The 19,004-nt window shown below is 44.8% G+C and overlaps 1 protein-coding gene across 1 annotated transcript in view; it reads left to right on the forward strand.

The window, feature by feature from the left end:
- Nucleotides 1–19,004, forward strand: part of Spag1 (sperm associated antigen 1) — a 65,443-nt gene that overhangs the window by 6,047 nt on the left and 40,392 nt on the right. Inside the window, exons 2-5 of the mRNA XM_059252994.1 lie at nt 4,210–4,351; nt 5,936–6,095; nt 12,089–12,214; nt 17,914–17,978. Coding sequence (XP_059108977.1) covers nt 4,212–4,351; nt 5,936–6,095; nt 12,089–12,214; nt 17,914–17,978 — 491 coding nt within the window. The 5' untranslated portion in view covers nt 4,210–4,211. The remainder of the gene's footprint in view (nt 1–4,209; nt 4,352–5,935; nt 6,096–12,088; nt 12,215–17,913; nt 17,979–19,004) is intronic.

Consider the following 19,004-nt stretch of genomic DNA (forward strand, 5'->3'; position numbering starts at 1 on the left):
GGACCTGTGTAAGGCGGTGTAGGAATCGAGATGGATTTTCATGCTTTTCCTGGATGATGACCCCTTGGACTTTTTTATAATTTACCACCTTAAGGGCAGCCTTGTGGATACTGGTCAGGAGGCAAGTTATAAATCGATTCCTAGCTAGGATGATTCCTGGGGTATTGTAATCCCATTCAAGGTCTTCATCAGGGACTGCTATAGCCTGGTCCCAGACTCACCTACACTCTTGGAAGAAGATTGTTGGCAAGAGTCATATGAACATTATGGAAGGTGAGGGTGTAATTGGGTAATATGTTGGATATACAGTTGGTTTTCATAGAGCAAGGTCTCATGTGATAGTGGAGTACTCTGCTTTAATGCCCCATATTCAACCCTGACTGGTGGGCAGCCTGTTTCTGAGGAGGGGGAAAGGGAAACTATAGAAAGAGAAGGGACTACTGGATGAGGCTGATAAGGGGAAGGTTCACTGGTGTGATAGAAAATAGTGCAGGAATTATTTGGTTTGGGCTTCATAGCCAGGAGTTGTTTCCACCTTGGTTGGCTTATCCTAAAATGGCATCACACCACATGGTTCCTTTAAGATTACCCAAGTATGGATTTTTAACTATTAACCCCAGTGTTACTGATTTTTCAGACTTGTATCCTTACCCAATATGCTTACAGATCTTTGAGGCAAGATTTATACCTTAGCAAAAGTTTCAGAGAACAAAACCAAAAGCGTATGAGATGAGTAGCAATAGTCCCCACTGAGAATAGTCTGTCCCTTTTTTTCGTTTTGCTCCCCTTTCTGTCACATAGCAGATGGCTTGCCTGATATGGGACGGAGATTTTGGAGGAAACCTTTTGAACAAGCATGCTTGGGGTAGAGGAGGGGGATCCATACCCTAACTCCAGAGCCAGCTTTTAATTGAAGTGGGACAGCATAAAACAATGATCCAGTGCCCCTCATACCTAAAAGACACATGAATCCCAGTAAAACTGAACCCAGTAAGCTAACAGAGAAGGCTCAAGGTGGGAATTTTTGAACCCTGGACACAGACAGAGGACAACACAGGAAGGAGCTGAGAGATGTGCCAGCCAGGGAGGAGTGTGTGCAGGGTGTGCGTGTGGTGTGCGCAGCTGCTACTCCTGTTCTTCCTCCCCCTCCCGCTAGGTCTCGCTCCTAGCTCCCGCTTTGCAACAAACTTACAGATCCATCTAGGGTCACCTAAAAGACAGGACATTCACACAGTGTGTGGGGGTGGGGACTGGACAAAACAAACAGGGCTTGGAGCAGAGAAATAGGGGATGGGGAAATCTCTTTCCATTTCCCAGATCACTCACAGTATTTTAAACGTCTCAAATAATATTAGGATCTAAATGCCATTAGATAGCCCTTCAGATTGATTATCTAAGGGGTATTGAAGCTGAAATTGATTGCAAAAGCACATAAATTTAGTGCCCTTTGGGTCGGGTGTCAGGTGGAGAGGCTGGAGGTTTGTTTCTAAGAGGCATCCCAAGGGGGGATGGGAGGGTGTGGAGTACTGAGTTCCCATGGATGAGAGAGGTGAGGGAAAGGTCACTGAAGCCTGAAGTCGCCAGCATCACCTGGACTCAAGGAGGGCCGAATGAACAAGGACCAACTAGGGCTTCCATAGAGGTGAGAAGGCAAGAGAAAACTGAGCTCTAGGGGAGGGTCTCATCCAGAGGAAAGGACTGGAAAAAGGAGGCTTTTGTGGGAAGACAGGGGGAGAGCACAGGACACAGGATGGAATGCTATAACCCCACTGGGCCTGAGGAAACTGCCTGGTTACAGCTCCAAGGGTGCGGGAGTGTGGTCAGGTGACGAGGGCCATCTGTACGTAGCCTTAAAGACCGTGGCTGGGGGTACCTCCACTTCCAAGAGTACTAGAGGGGTGCCAGACACACAACAGCCACTTCCTCAGACTCAGAGAAACAGTTACACTGACCGAAGGGAAAACTTACCTAATTGATTCTGGTGGATGGGGTGCTGAGCAATCAGTGAGCCAGAAGGTCTGTTGCAGGCGGACTGGAGATGAGGGATAGGGTCCCAGTGCAGCTTAGACCATGAGGGGAAATGCAGGCACTGGGAGAGCCTGAGTCACGGCACCAAATGTGAGCATGGCAGCTCCGATGGAAAGGTGTCCTGGCAGCTGGAAGCCAAGGAATACCACAAAGTCACACCACACAACAAACTTCACACAGGAGATTTATTGGGAGGGAAAAAAACAGAAGAGTGGCCACCTCTGCTCCAGAAAGACACAGCAGCAAACTGAACAGGATAGAGGGCTTATATAGAGTTTCTTGGGTAGGGGGTGGAACTCTTCAGGGTAGAGCTTTCCAGGGTGGAGATTGGTGGGATTCCATGTCCAGAGATTGGGCTTTTTGCTCTGCAGGGTTAGGCCAGGGTCCAGCATTTAGGGCAGTTAGAGTGTTCTGCCGGTGGAACCTGGCAGTTAGAGGCCCTCGGGGGAGGGGCCTGGCCACTTGAGTGGTTTGAAGGGCTTACAATCTAGGAAGAGGGAATTGAAATTAAGGAATTGCCTTCATCAGATTGGCCAGTGTGGGACATTTTCTTGATGAATGATTGATGTTGGAGGACCCAACCCCCTGTGGGTGGTCCTGGGAGGTATGAGGAGGTAGCTGAACTGGAGCCATGGGGAGTGAGCCAGGAAGGAGTGTTCCTCCATGGCCTCTGCTCTCCTCCTGCCCTGACTGTCACCCCTCAGTGATGGCCTGTGAGCGGGAAGATGAAGTTAACCCTTTCATTCCCAAGTGGCTCTCAGTCATGGAGTTTGTCACAGCAACAGAAAGCAATCTGGTTTTGGTTTTTGGTCACAGCACCCCACCCTAGTCTCTGTTAGTGTGAAGGTTTTTATGACAGACACAGTTTGTAAATTTGAAAATTTTTCAGATATTGAATGTCATTTATTTATTTATTTGAGGCAGGATCTCACTGTGTAGCCTTGGCTGGCCTAGAGCTCTCTATGAAGACCAAGCTGGCCTAGAACTCATAGAGATCCCCCTGCTCCCAAGTGCTGGGATTAGAGGCATGTGCCACCACACTTGGCCCTGCCTTTTTTTTTTTAATTCTTTAGATTTTTAAGTTTGAGGAAAGCCCTGAAGAGGCTTTTTAAAGTAAACTGTTATTTTATGGACGTAGGTGTTTCACATGCCTGTGTGTTTGTGTGTCCCACATACCCTGTGCCCACAGAGGTCAGAGGAGAGCTCCAGATCACCTGAAAGGAGTTACTGTAAGCACAGCAGAGGTGCTGGGAATCACACCCAGGCCCTCTGCGCTTGGCCACTGAACCAGCTTTCCAGCCCCACACTTCAAGTTTTAAGACATAGACTGTTACATGTCAAGCTGTTAAAACACACGAGTTCCTTGCAGGAGGCTTTGACACCTGTCTGGTCCGTAGGGGTTAAGAAGGCTTTCGTGGGGGAGGGGGGGCCGGGAGGGGGGAGAACAAGGGAATCCGTGGCTCATATGTAAAATTAAATTATAAAATAAAATTTAAAAAAAAAAAAGGCCTTTGCTCTGTCTGTGGCAGCTGCATTTCATGGCAGAGGCACATAGTTCTATTTCATCAAGAAAGTCTTCCAATTTGATTGTTTTATAAAGCATACTTTATGCACCAAAACCTGTCCAGCAGTTCTGTTCCTGTCTTGTTTAAGGTGAAGACTGAGAACACATGCCTGAGGAATAGTTGCCTCAACTGATGTTAACACTTGTTATCAGAGAGATTCAAAACAGCCTTCCTTTTTGTGAAAAAAAATCACTCTGCCCCTTGTCCTCTGGGAGCACTCTGCAATCCCGGCTACCCAAACTGAGCTGAATTATTGTACATATTAGGTCACACCTTGTTGCTTGGATTCTAACGGCTCCCTCGGGGGAGGGGGTGAGAAGGTGCAGCATCAATGGCACAGACACTGGGAGTCAGCTGAAGGCAAACAACGCATGTATTCACTAACAGGGAAGGCCTTATATACCCTCCTCCCAGCACCCAGTCTGTGTGGTCGTCCCTCATTGGCTGGGCACGATCAGGAACTCGGACAGCTCCTGTTGCTAGGCCCTCAGGCAGACTCCAGGTTGGCTCATAAGGAGAACGTTATGTGCATGCCTTGGCAACTGGTCTGAGCCAATTTCCTCAACCCTATGGGCCTGTCCTACTACAACACCTATTTTCTTATACTGTGTTTCAGCCATGACTGCTAAGGATTGCCCATCATTGTGGGGCTTTGGAACCACAAAGACATTTAAAATTCCCATTGAGCATTTGGATTTCAAGTATATTGAAAAATGTTCAGACGTGAAACACCTGGAAAAAATTCTTTGTGTGCTGAGGTAAGCATTTAAAAAATAATTTCGTGCTTCAACATGCCAGTTTTAATTATGCAGTTGCCCTTTATTGTGAAGTATTAGAGAATTTTCAAATACTGAGGCTGTTATGTGGGTTCCATATCGGTTATATACTGTGGTTCTGGAGGGTTCTGGCTGCATGTACTTCCACATGGACTTAGGCTGGTTTGGATCCAAGGGAGTTCTCTTCTTGTTTCCTCTGAATTGCCCAAGAAGAGGTAAAGCAGCTGTAAGCACAGCTCCTGGGGAAGGTGTGACAGCAAGCAGGACTCACTACTGCCTGGTCCCAGGAAAGAGATGGCTGGGGAGGCCTGAAACAGGAAGTTACCAGAGCCCCATGGCGGTGCTGTCAAACTGTATGTGTGTATCCCAGGTGCGGTGGTTAAAAATGCAGGTTTAAGGGCCTGGTTCCCAGCCATTCTACTTCAGAAAGCCCGAGAGGGGAAATGTGCTGTTGACAGTGCAACTCATTGTTCTGTGGTGTTCAGAGTCTGCGTCCAGAGCCACTGCCCCGTGGACTGCCGACCCCGTGGACTGCCGACCCCTTGCCAGGACATGGTCGTGGTGCTTGGCTCTTCACTGGTTCTTGCTTCTTTCTCTGACCCTCTTCCCTTCAAAAACACAGATTTATTTATTTTATTTTGTATGTATGTCTGCATATAGTATGTGTACCACATGCATGCCATGCCCAAGGAGGCCAGAGAGGCCAGATAACTTCATTAGCTTTCTAGGGAAGGAATTCTGTTTCTTGCATGGTTCACTTTAGGGGCGTTTTGTCTAAGCTGTTTCTCCGCCATTTTCTCCTCATACATTAAAAACAAGTGACAAGGGGCTGGGGACGTTTTAGAATGCTTGCCTAGTACTCATGAGGCCCTGGGTTTGATTCACATCAATGGAATTTGGTGTCAAATGTTGCAGTTCCAGCACTAGGAATGTGAGCCCAGAAGGATTAGAAATCCATGGTCATCCTCAATCACACAGGGAGTTAGAAATCAGCCTGGGCTATATGAGACCCTGACTCAAACTGAGATTTTTTTTTAAACAGAAACTCCTAGAAAAGGAAGCCTATATTTTCTCTCAGTTTGTCTCTAATACTGAATTTCCAATGTGTTTTGAAATTGCTTTGTGCATGAAATGAACACATATGTTAGGTAGGATTCAACTTAAAATGTGTTGTTTTATGCATATGGGTGTTGTGCCTACACGTATGCCTGTGCACTGTGTGCATACGGCAGCCACGGAGGTCAGGAGAGGGTGGAGGCCGTCAGATAACCTGGAACTAGAGTGGCTAAGTTGTGGGAATAAGTCTCAGGTCCTCCGGAAGAGCAGCTGGAGCTCTCAACGGCCAAGCTATCTCTCCAGCCCTCGTGTCAGCCGTGGATGCACGTGACGCACCCTGTTTCCTTGGAATCCTCACCCCATGTGTGCTGTAGATCTGCTGGATTCCGACGCCAGTCCTGCACAGCCTTTGAAATCAAGTACCGGAGGTCCCAGAGAACCCAGTTGGCAAACCAGCAGTCTGGAGTCTCTAAAGAAGATGCAGATCTAACGTTGTAACTGCTCTTTAAGGTCCGGTGAAGAAGGCTACTATCCTGAACTCATGGAATTTTGTGAAAAGCGCCTCATGGGCTTGGCTCCTGAAAGTCGAGCTCTGAGGAAAGACAAGCCTGCAGCAACTGCGTCCAGCTTTACAGCAGAGGAGTGGGAAGGAATTGACAGCGATATCAAGGTAGTGGGACCCGTTTGGGGCAGTGTGTGAAAGCACCACTGAAAGCCTGGCCTTTGTCCTTTCAGTGGCGACTAGTTAGAGAGTGGTGGGGGCGTCCTGATTCTAGTGGAATGTTGTGAGTGTGTGTGTGTGTGTGTGTGTGTGTGTGTGTGTGTGTGTGTGTGCATTCTAAATTTCTGTATCATGTCCAACCACAATGCAATCACCATCCGTATCTTTATATAAAGATACCTGGGCTGGGAGTGGTGCCACCTGTAATCCTGGCACTTGGGAGGCGGAGGCTAGAGGACCAGGAAGAGCTCGAGCTTGGTCACATAGTGAGCTGGAAGTCGATCCTGACTACACAAGACTGTCAAAAAAACAAAAGCAGAAAACCTGATGGCTGGCTGTGGGTTTTTTGTTTTTGTTTTTGTTTTTACTTTCTTGATTTCCCTTGGATGAGTGATAAGGATTCAAGTTATTTGAGCAAAGAATTTAAACATATTTTTGTTTTAGGCTTTTTTGAGAGAGAGTTCAATGTCTGGTTGAGGATGGCTCTGAGCTTCTAACCTCCAGCTTCTACTTTGTGAGAGCAGGGATCACAGGCTCATGTCTCCACACCAGGTTCCACTTTGTCTTGATGGTAGTGTTCCTACCTGGTAGTGACCATCCTTAATTCTGTTTTCTTAGTTAGGGTTACTGTTGCTGTGATGAAGCACCATGGTCAGAAGCAACTCGGGGAGGAAAGGGTTATTCAGCGTCACAGTTAGTCATTGAAGGACGTCAGGACAGGAACCTGAGGCCGGAGCTGAGCAGGGGCCATGGAGAGTGCTGCTTACTGCTCCCCATGGCTTATTCAGCTGCTTTCTTATAGCACCTAGAACAGTTTCTGGGGTAACCCTCCCCCATCAATCACTAATTAAGAAAATACTCCACAGTCTTGCCTACAGCCCGATCTTATGGAGGCGTTTTCTAAACTGAGGCTCCTCCTGTCAGATAACTCCAGCTTGTGTCGAGTTGACGTAAAACCAGCCAGCACACCTGTTCTTTTTGTTAGCTGTTTTGCTTCATTTAGGTCCTTTGCTTGTCAGTTTCTATGCAATAAATGTGCTTCTGTTTGGATGGAACTCTTGGATCTTTTTATTGTTGGTATTATATTGTTGCCCAGGCTGGCCTCAAATCGAGGTCTCTTACCTGTGTGTCTCAAGTGCTGGGATTGTATGCTGCCACACTTGCTTTGTGAGTCAGTTTTAGAAGAACTAACATGAACTAACATCTTATTTTACTCTGTTTTTTCTTGAGACAGGGTCTATGTCTCCCTGGCTGGCTTGTAACACACTATGTTGACGAGATTGGCCTTGAACTCACAGATCCACCCAGGACTAAAGGCGTGCTCCACCACACCTGTCTTTTTTTTTTTTTTTTTTTGGTTTTTTCGAGACAGGGTTTCTCTGTGTAGCTTTGCGCCTTTCCTGGGACTCACTTGGTAGCCCAGGCTGGCCTAGAACTCACAGAGATCCGCCTGGCTCTGCCTCCCGAGTGCTGGGATTAAAGGCGTGCGCCACCACCGCCCGGCCACCACACCTGTCTTATGAACAGAATCTTAACAATATTGAGGCTTCCATTCAGGAACACTGTAGAGTTTTCCATTCCTTTAGCTCTGCACACGGGTCTGCTTCCTTACAGATGAACTGGGCCTCTCACCATTCAGTCTAACAGTAGCTTTAGATTTTATGTAGGTACCTTTGCCAGACTAGGGACTCCCCAAGCCTTGGCTCATTTTGTTGCTGTTGTTTGTTTTGTTTTGAGATAGGGTCTTTCTATGTGGCCTTGGCTGTCCTGGGACTTTCTGTGTAGACCAGGCTGGCCTTGAACTCAAATATTTCCCCTCCTCTGCCTTTTGAGCACTGGGATTAGAGGCATATGCCATCACACTCTGCCTGATCCTTATTCAATAAGAATTTTTTTCGTAAGTGTGCTTTAAATTTTGTAAAACAAGTCTTTTCAGCATTTATTGAGTTGATAATATGGTTTTATTTGTAGTTTCTTAATATGATTTAATAAGATATGTAGACATCCTATACACAAGTATGTGTGTGTTTGTGTGTGTGTGTGTATGTGTGTGTGTGTGTGTGTGTGTGTGTTTGTGTGTTTGCATGCATGTGTGTGTGTGCGCGCGCTGATGCTAGGGATTGAACCTAGAGGCCTTCCATTTTCTTAGTATAAGATTTACCAGGCTGGAGAGATGGTTCAGTGTTTAAGATCACTGGCTGTTCTTCCTGAAGACCTGGATTCAATTCTCAGCAACCACATGGCAGCTCACAACTGTCTATAACTCCAAGATTTGATACCTTTACACAGACATACATGCAAGCAAAACACCAATGCACATAAAATAAAAATAAATTATTAAAAAAAGATTTATCATTGAGGTGCATCCACAGCACAGATATTCTTTAATTTTATACAGTAATGTCTGAATAGTTTTTCAGTATATACTTTTTGAATTTTTTATTAAATTTATTCCTATTTCATATTTCCTTGTTATTATTTATCTTGTCACCTCGCTATGAAATTTGTCATGAGATACAAATAACATTAAATTCATCATTTTAACTTTCTCTTAGATACTGGAGATAAAATCCAAACTTTATACGCTCTAAGAAAAGTGAGCCAGATTGCAGCCATTTTAAACATTTTATCGTGGTCATCGACAGTTCAGTAGTGTTGAGCATATTCTGAGTATATTCACATTCTTGTGCACCCACTCTGCAGAATGTTTTCATTGTGCAAAGAAGAAACTCTTTGCTTATCAAACAATAGGTCTTTATTCCCCCTGCTCCCAGCCACTGCCAACTGCTTTCTATTCCCATTTGACTACTCCAGATAGTTCACGTTAGTGGAATTTCAGTTACTTGTTTACTTGTGTATTTATTTTGTGTGTGCGTGCATGTGTGTAACACGTGTGTATATATGGGTACATGCACCTCTGTGTGTGTCCTCAGAGGCCAGAGGAGGGCGGCATTGAGAGTCCTGCACTGTCATGCTCTGCCTTGTTCCTTTGAGGCGGGATCTCTCCCTAAACCTGGAGCTTGCATGTTTTATGTTTTTGCTTTTGCTAGCCCCCATGACCTTTCTCTTTCCACTCTGAACATTGCTAGGGCTACAGGTGTCCATGAGACCACTCCTGGCTTGTTATGTGAGTCTTGGGATCTGAACCCATTCCCTCATGGTTGTGTACCAAGTGCTCTTAGCCATAGAGCCATCTTTCCAGTCCTGGAATTTAAAATTAAATTGCATATGAGTTTATAATTATCAAATTGATCTTTAGAGATTAACTGTATATCTGTGTTCTTGTTAAATTCATAGATTAGTTCTGAAGCTTTTTTGTAGATGCATAGAATTTCATTTTATGTTTTAATACACTGGAGCTTCTACTTGCTACTTTCCTAGTGGAATCCAGTGTGGCTGCTATTTTTTTGTTTGTCTATTTATACTTGCCATATTTTAAAATTACGTTTATTTATTTGTGTGTGTGTGTGTGTGTGTGTGTGTGTGTGTGTGTGTAAGACAGAGATATCACAAATTGTTTTTAAATGTACTACTCTGGCAGGGAAGATGGCTCAGTAGCTAAAAGCACTTGGCACCCAGGTCTGATGACTTGAGTCACCCCAAAGCCCTGTAAAAAGCTGAATGCAGTGGTGCGTGCACATCTGTAATCCCCGCAACTGGGAGGTGGACTCAGCCGGAAGGTCTAGGGCCAGCAGGCTGGAGCGTGCCGTGCCCCAGGAGGAGAGAAAGACTCCCCAAATGTAGCATGTGCACACCTTCCCTCCCTCTCCTTCTCCCCTCGAACTCACAGAGATCCACCTGCCTCTGCCTCCCGAGTGCTGGGATTAAAGGCGTGCACCACCACCGCTTGGCCCCCTCTGCAGTTTTTTTATTTTACCATTTTGTAAGTAGCACTTTCTGCGCATCGTCCTCGTTTTAGAGGGCAAACAGTTGTGGACACTGCTTTCCTTTTTTATCCTCCGCTTCCTGAGCGTCTCCTCGTGACCCTTCCTTTCTTCTTCATCTTCATCGAGTGTTTTAGTTCTTGTCTGTCTGTCTGTCATCCTCTCTGGGGCGTGTGTCTCTGTAGCCACATGTGTCACGTCCATGTGGGAGCACGACATCACCTCGGCTGTCTTCCTCAAGCATGTCTCCACTTTATTTGGGGACAGAATCGCTCTGAACCCGGGCCTACCTTACTGGTTATGCTGGACTGGCCAGGCCTGGGACGCTCCAGTTCTGTGAGGGAAGTACAGTGCAGGCCACCTCGCCCAGGTCCTCGTGCTGTGTGGCCAGCCCTGTACCCGTCAGGCCGTCACCCCGCCTTCACCTCTTTCTCTGTCACTTTTTTGTTTGTTTGTTTGCTTTTTTTCGAGACAGGGTTTCTTTGCGTAGTTTTGATGCCTGTCCTGGATCTCGCTCTCCGTCACTTTTATAATGTTCTCCTACTCCCTCCCTTCTTTATAGTCCTCAGTTTACATTTAAATCTCCCCACTGTGGCTTTTCTGTTTCTTGTCATAGCCTCCTTTTCAACCACACTTCCTCCTACACGGATCACACAGGTAACATAGCATGTTACTCAATTCCAACGTTTTCAAATCTTTGCCAAATATTAAAGCTATCAATATATATTTTCTGAATAATCAATAAGAAGAATCTCACTGATAATGGAGAAATCTCTTAAGTTTTCCTGGGCATCTGTGAACTGGTAACTCAGTTCAGTACCCACTACTTAGGATCTAACGTGTGAGCCATGTATGGTGGTGCATGCCTATACTCCCAGCATTTGGGAGGGAGTGCAGGAGGTGAAGAGCTCAGGGCTACCTTCAGCTACATCGTTTAAGGCCAGCCTGGGCTACATGAGACCCCCAAAAGATAAAAGTAAGATAGGCAATACCAACATAGACATTCTTTAAAATTTTTATTTCATTCACCCATCATCTCTCTATCTGTCTCTATTTGTGTGTGTGTGTGTGTGTGTGTGTGTGTGTGTGTATGTGTGTGTGTGTGTGCATGTGCACATGGACCACATGTGTGGAGGTCAGAGGACAACTTTTGGAGAGCAGTTCTCCTCCACCATCCTCATCCTGAGGACTGAATTCATGTCATTCATCTTGGTAACAAGCTCCTTTTCCCGCTGGGCTATCCCACCGTCTCAATACTCTTTTTGTGTTGTTGTTGTTATTATTATTATTATTATTATTATTATTATTACGTTTAGAGAAAGTGAGAGAGTGAGAGAGTGAGAGAGAATGTGTATGTACGGGGTGTGGGTCAGAGGACAACCTGCAGGAACCAGTTTTCTTCTTCCACCGTGTCTTAGGGTTTCTGTTGCTGTGAAGAGACACCATGACCTCGGCAACTCTTATAAGGAAAACATTTAATTGGGGTGGCTTACAGTTTCAGAGGTTCAGTCCATTATCATCATGGCAGGGAGCATGGTGGCGTGCAAGCAGACGTGGTGCTGGAGGAGTAGCTGGGAGTCCTACATCTTGCGGGCAACGGGAAGTCAACTGAGACACTGGGCAGTATCCTGAGCATAGGAAACCTCAAAGCCTGCCCTCACAGTGACACACTTCCTCCAACAAGGCTGTACCCACTCCAACAAAGCTACACCTTCTAATAGTGCCATTCCCTATGAGACTGTGGGGGCCAATTACATTCAAACTGCCTCATACCATATGTCCTGAAGTTGAACTCAAGTTGTTCAGACTCAGCTACAAGCACCATTAATAGCTGAGCCATATAGTGCCCACCCCCAAATATTCTTAATGAGACTTAACTACACACTAAAAAGAGTTAGTAACATACATTTTGTATTATGGGTATTTATAGCAGTTAAAAAGGAAGGACCTTCCAGAGAGAATGACATGGGAAGTAGACTGAGAAAACTCTTTACAGTCCTTCCTAATGCGTGGTCAAACTTCAAACTCTACAGTTACCTTCTGCTCCATCCTTCTCAGAGTTGGGTGTCCGAAATCCAAAGAGAGGAAAACACAAGGCACTTCCAGGACCCCGAAACACAACCAGGAGTGGAAGATCGTTTGCCTCCAGTTCGTGGCTCCGACAGCTGCCCTCACAGTGGCAAGGTAGGCCCTTCTGGTTTGTGGGGTGGGGGTGTTGATGGGGACAGGGGTGGTGGCTGTGGCTTACAGGGACCTATATCCCTGTCTGGTCAGAGTAAACCACTGGGATGTAAGTGTGGAGGGTTTCCCTCTTCTGGTAACTCCTGGTTACTCCTCTTCTCCTCCTCTCTTTCCCTCTCATTCCTTCCCTCCCCCTTTCTCTTCTCTCTCTCTCTCTCTTTTATTTTTGGTGTGGTACTAGAGTTTACTTGGGACCTCACACTCGGCGAGGTCTGTACCCCTGAGCTGTGGCTCGGCACCTCTTTGACTTTTTATGTGGAGACAGTGTCTCCCTCAGTGTTCTGGGCTGGCCTTGAATTTGTGACCCTCCTTCCTTATCTTCCCAAACAGCTGGATTACAGGCTTGTGCCATCAGGCCCAGCTGCCCTCTTGTGTAACTAGATCTGATCGTCTGGTGATGGAAACAAAGCTACCTTTTCTCAAGGCTTGCGTTTTGGGGTCAACAGCTTTGATCTTTTCCCTTTGCTACTCTGGCCAGTTTTTAAGAGCATGAGAGACTTTCAGAGAACGCTTGTGCCCGTCTGGTAGAGGTACAGTGACTGTCACCATGTAAGTCAGCTGACTGCCCATGTGCAGTAGCACACACAGTTTAAGCACGTGGAGATGGCCCTTCACGCCTTAGTGCGTGTGCTTCTCGGTTTCCGTTCTTTTGTAGGTGGTCCCTATTTGGTCTTGCAAATCCCCCCTTTTTAACTCAAGGGTCACAAAGAAAGGGTCTGTTGGAGGTCCAAGTCACTCTTGTCCACTTAAAGTCAAATCTAGGCTTTAACACCCCATCACCTTGCTATTTCTGACAGGGTGACTACCCAAGGCTTTCCATTTTGTGTTCTTGTTATTCTCGTGTTTTGTTATTGTTAACTTACATTTATTTATTATTTTGTTTTATTTTTTTTTTGATGATAGTCTTCCTATGTAGCCCTGACCAGCCTGGAATCAGGCTGTTCTTAAATTCACAGGAAATCTGCCTGCCTCTGCCTCCCAAGTGCTGGCATTAAAGGTGTGCACCATCAACACCCAGCTTTATTTTTTTTTAAAGATTTATTATTTATTTTATTTTATGTGTATGTGTCTTTTGCTTGCATACTGTATATTATTTATTTTATTTCATGTGTATGTGACTTTTGCTTGCATACTGTATATTATTTATTTTTATTTTATGTGTATGTGTCTTTTGCTTGCATACTGTATGCATGCAGTGCCTGTAGAGGGCAGAAGAGGGTGTCAGATCTCCTGGAACTGGAGTTACAAACAGTTGTGAGCTGCCATGCAGGTGCTGGGACTCAAACCTGGGTCTTCTGGAAGAGCAGCCAATGTGCCAGAGAGACATCTCTGTAGCCCTTGGCCCGTCCTCTAAAGAGCTTATTATAGATGGACTTTTCTCTCCTGCCCACCAGTTCCCAAATAACCAAGATGGAGACTTAATATTAACTACAAATGCTCAGCCGATAGCTCAGTCTTATTACTAACTAGCTCTTACAACTTAAATTAACCCACTTATATTAATCCACATTCTGCCACATGGCATTACTGTCTTTCATCTTACATCTCCTGTTTCCTCTTCGTGTCTTGCTGGCAACTCCTCTGACTCTGCCTTTCTTTACCCAGTGTCCTTAGTCTGGCCCTTCTGCCTAACATTATCCTGTCCAGCTATTATTGGCCAGTCAGCTTCTTTATTAAACCAATCACAGTGTAATTTACACAGTGTACAGAATGATTATTCTATAGCAGCTTATAATCCACTGGTGTAGACAGATGAGCAGCATGGTGATTCTCAGCTTGGATTCCAGGGAATCCCAAGGTCAATGCTGTATTCCTTTGTTTTCCTTTGATATAGAGTTATGCTATATTTCCCAGGCTGGCCTGGAACTCTTTCATCCAAGTGATCCCTCTGCCTCAACCTCTTGAGTAGCTGGGATTTTAGGTGTTGTACTACCATATCCAGCAGTGCTGTCTGAAAGAATAGTATTAGTGCTTCAATTTTCCCACTGTCTTGACGTTGGCATTGAGAATAAAACTGCTGTGGCTTAGCTTGAATCAAGGCAGGGCACTAGTACACCTGGTGAAAAAAACGACCAGTTGAATATGGTAATACCTTTGGGGCAACAGTAAATTGTTTTGTCAAATATGAAACCTTGAGGACATGTACTTTAAGTTTTGTTTTTTTGTTTTGGGTTTTGTTGTTGTTGTTGTTGTTTTATTTTTGGGGTTTTTTGAGACAGAGTTCTTCTGTGTAACCCTGGTTGTCCTGGAACTCACTTTGTAGACCAGGCTGGCCTTGAACTCAGAGATCCCCTCTGCCTCCTGAGTCTTGGGATCAAAGGCGTGCACCAGCACTGCCTGTGATTTTACTGTTGTGTGTGAAAAGCTAAGAAGTATGCAGAAAGCCTTGCACTGAGCAGGAAATACAGTTTTATTACACATCTCAACAAAAGTACTGTGGGCCAGCAAGATGACTCGGCTGGTAAAGTACCTGCCTCCAAGTCTGATGACCTGAGTTCAATTCCAGGGACCCACATGGCGGAAAGAGAGATTTTTTTTAATTTAATTTAATTTATGTTTGCCTGCATGCCTGCACGTGCACCATATGCATGCCTGGTGCCTGCAGAAGTCCAAAGAAAGCATCAAACCCCTGGAACCCGAGTTAGCCTCTAGGTGGGTACTGGAAACCGAACTCAGGGGTTTGGGAAGAATCACAAGTGCTCTTAACCTCAGAGACATCTCTCCAACCAAGAAAGAGCCAGCTCTTGAGAGTTGTACACACACACACACACACACACACACACACACACACACACACACGATGTATTTTTATTCTTGAAACGGAATATATATTTCACATGGGGATGTTGAAGAACCACATAAGAATTTAAGTACCCGCAGTTTCTTTCTTTGAAAAATTTTTTAGATTTATTTATTTTATATGTGTTTCACCTACATGTGAATATGTGCACAATGCGCGTGTATGTTGCCCAAGGAGGTCAGAAGAGGATGTAAGAGCCTCTGGAACTGGAGTTACTAGTGCTGTGAGCCACCAAGCAGGTGCTGGGAACTGAACTTGGGTCCTCAGCAAGAGTTGCCAGTGTTCTTGTGTGCTGAGCCATCGTTCCAGCGCTGGTACTCCAGGGTCTGTCTCTACAGCCTTTTTTTTTTTTTTTAATTAAGAGATTTTCTATTCATGTTTTTCCTTTGAGTATTCATTTTTAATGCTTCCTCAAAAATTACATTAAACAACTCTATGATAAGATATGTATGAATTTTGATACAACAAAAAGGTACTGATTTTCCATATAGACTTTTTCTTTGATAATGAATGAGATGAGAATCATTCAGATGGCTTTATTTAGAGATGCTGCATGGGCTGCCTTAAATGTTAACTGGATTGCTAGGACTGCTAAGATCTAGGTGATTTCATTAACTCCTAGAAACTCAAATTAGAAGCAAGGATGATATGAGCAGGTAATGGCAGTTAGGACAGGGAAAAGTAATCAGAATCCATTTCAGTGATATACCTGTAGAGTGTGAGAAAGTTCTGTAGCTTCTATTCATTCACAGACAATGGCTTGTTACCTTCCAGATGATTTAAAAAGAGTTTAATAAGTATAATAAAGTGAAAAATATGAATGTTTTCATCAAAAAACGTTGCTCTTATTATCATCCTCTCTAAGGTTCACCACACAGTTCCCTGCTTCCCAACAACATCATTCTTTTAGTTGATCAAGCAGAAAGCTCTTGTGTCAGCCTGACTCATCCATTTGCTTTGAAGCTCACATCCAGTTTTCTATTCATTTTACATATCAACCTCAGATTCCCCTCTCCTCCCTCCTCCCACTCCCAAGCCTCCCCCTCAACCCACCCCCCATTTCCACCTCCTCCAAGGCAAGGGTTGTACCACTTGTTTTAGTTTCTAACAAACTGGTTAGCTTAAAACAAAAGAATGTATGGTGATATTTTATTTGTATTAAAATGTTATTTGTATGTTAATAAATAAAGTTGCCCGGGGGTCAGAGCTATTAGCAAGCCATAGGAAAGCCGGGCAGTGGTGGCGTATGCTTGTAATCCCAGCACTTGGTAGGCAGAACTAGGTAAGTCTCTATGTGTTCAGGGATACAGCCAGCATTGGAGACACATGCCTTTAATCTCAATACCAACCATAGAAGACCTAGAGGTCTGTACAGACAGGCAGTGACGAGGCAGTCATGTGGTTGGGTTTACAACCAATGAGAAGGCAGAACAGAAAGTCTATATAAAGACTTTAACTCTCTTTCGGAGAGGTAGGACCACCACAAGAGGAAGGGTAAGGTTTTAGCTCTTAGCTCTGACCTCTTGGCTTTCTTCTTTGCATTGGTTCTGTGTTTCTTATTTAATAAGACAGTTGGTTACATCTACAAGAATGTGTTTTACAGTTCCAGAGGCTAGAAGTCTACAGCCAGGGCATTGGCAGGCATGCTCCCGAAACCTGGAGGGGAGGATCCCTCCTTGCTCTTCCGGCTGCTGGTATTGCTGGCCATCCTCTGCTGACAGCTGAATCTGGTGTCTCCCTTCTTCACAGCTCCTCTCTCCTGGTACACTCCTCCCGTAGCACCGTGTGGTGTGGTCCAGGAGATCACGTCACCTCAGCCTGTTGTGCTTTGCTCCTGGTGCAGAACCTGCCTGCTTCCCCATCATCAGCAATGGGTCTGGGACCTAGTTTGGGCCACTTTGCCCCTGAACAGCTCCTTGGAGTCCTTTCCTGTAGTTTCTCTGAGGGATGGAAGGGGGAGGGCCGCTCTTTTGCTCTCTCTGATGAGGCCTTGTGTAGTGGGTAGCCATTCCAGCTTTGATCTGGAAGTTCCAGCCCCCATTGAGACTTCAGCAACTGTCACGCCTACAAGGCAGGGCCAAGGGAGGCGCCTGGGGACCCAAGATCTGAATCGGCGGACACTCTCTCCATTCCGGGACCCTGGATGGTGGAGGTGGACCAAGCAGAGCTCCAGAGAACACCGGTGGACTGTGATACACCTTCCCCAGACCCCGCGACCTACCTATCCCTTAATTTGTAAGCTACGCCATTAAATAAATCTCCTTTTAACTACGTGGAGTGGCCTTAATAATTTCACCAATAGCCTTGGTGGTTATAAACCTAGACTTCGGTGCCCGTATCTTCTGCTACATGGAGAAAGCACATAGTCACCAGTGAGAGGAACTCAGCAGGCAGGGAGTGCAGCGTGTCGGGAAGAGCAGAGGCTGGAGAAGAGACGGGAAGCCTTCAGTGTTTGTTTGTTGTCTGTCAGGACACACAAAAGAGCCCTGACCAATATAGCGAAATCGTTTCTCTAAATGCCTCGGCTCTGAAAGAGTGAAGGAATTCAGTGTTATTTTCATTTTAAGAAATTTAAATTTAATGCTCACACGTGAGTTTTCAAATATTAAATATGTCCTTAAAAAATCTGTGAGACTGTCCTCAGGATTAACTACAAATTTGAAATCCTGTCTCTTACCTCAGTATTTTACTATATGGTGATACTGGAGTTGTTTGAACCTCAAGAGGACTTGTTTTGGTCCACTGCATTTGTTGTCTTACTCCTATGGTTCACAGTGCATTCCTAATAAATCCTGGTGGTCTCACTGGATGTATCTCACGAAGTGTGATGTTATTCTTTCAGGAAACATATTCTAGAAGTAAGCCAGTTAAGAAGAAAATTCCAAGGACTTATGCAGAGTGGGATAAGTATGTTTCATATTTCTTAATTTAAAATTTGTCTCTGAAAAATTGTCTACCATTAGATTCTATAATTAAAAATATCATAAACCTGATAAATCAAGTGTATCAAATTACTTTAGTAAAGTTACCATTTTACCAAATACTTCCTACCCCCCATTCTTGTTTCTTTTGAGACAGGGTCTCTCACCATGTGACCCAGGCTGGCCTCAAACTCAGAAGTCCCCTGCCTCAGTCTTCCAGTTTCAATAATAACAAGCATGTACTGCCACACTTGGCTAGTCTAAGCACTTTTAATTTTATTTTTTTCATTAATAATCTTTTCTGGGGGCTAGAGAGATGGCTCAGAGGTTAAGAGCACTGACTGCTCTTCCAAAGGACCCAGGTTCAATTCCCAGCACCCACATAGCAGTTCACAACTGTTTATAACTCAGGTTCCAGGTCATCTGACACCCTCACACGGACCTACACGTAGGCAAAACACCAATGCACATAAAATAAAAAGATAAATTAAAAAATAATACCTTTTCTGTGTCCTTTTATTTATAAAACCAACCACAAAACAGATTAGATTTAAGTTTGATGTTGGCTTTGTTGTTGTTTGTTTGATTTTTTTTTTTTTCTTTTTAAGACAGGGTTTCTCTGTGTAACCCTGGCTGTCCTGGAACTCACTCTGTAAACCAGGCTGGTCTTGAACTCTCAGAGATCCACCTGCCTCTGTCCCCCAACACTGAGATTATGAGTGGTGCCACTGTGTCAGCAATTGCTTATCATTAAGAAGGAATGCAGACGAGTTGAGGGCAAACCTCTGAGGAACATTCTGCATAAGAGTATGGACAAGTACAAGTTGACATTGTAACACAAAAATCCAAATCCACATGTCCCCAAATCTGAAACTCTTACACTACCGGTGGATAATTCCACCCACGAAACTTCAGAAAATTAGTTAAAGTATTATATGAAACTATGCTTAGGTTACTTGTATGTGAAGCAGGCATGAGTGTCGTATTTGAACTTGTGGATTCCCCATAGACC

This window comes from Peromyscus eremicus, unplaced genomic scaffold (assembly GCF_949786415.1).
Source record: "Peromyscus eremicus unplaced genomic scaffold, PerEre_H2_v1 PerEre#2#unplaced_722, whole genome shotgun sequence".
NCBI lineage: Eukaryota > Metazoa > Chordata > Mammalia > Rodentia > Cricetidae > Peromyscus > Peromyscus eremicus.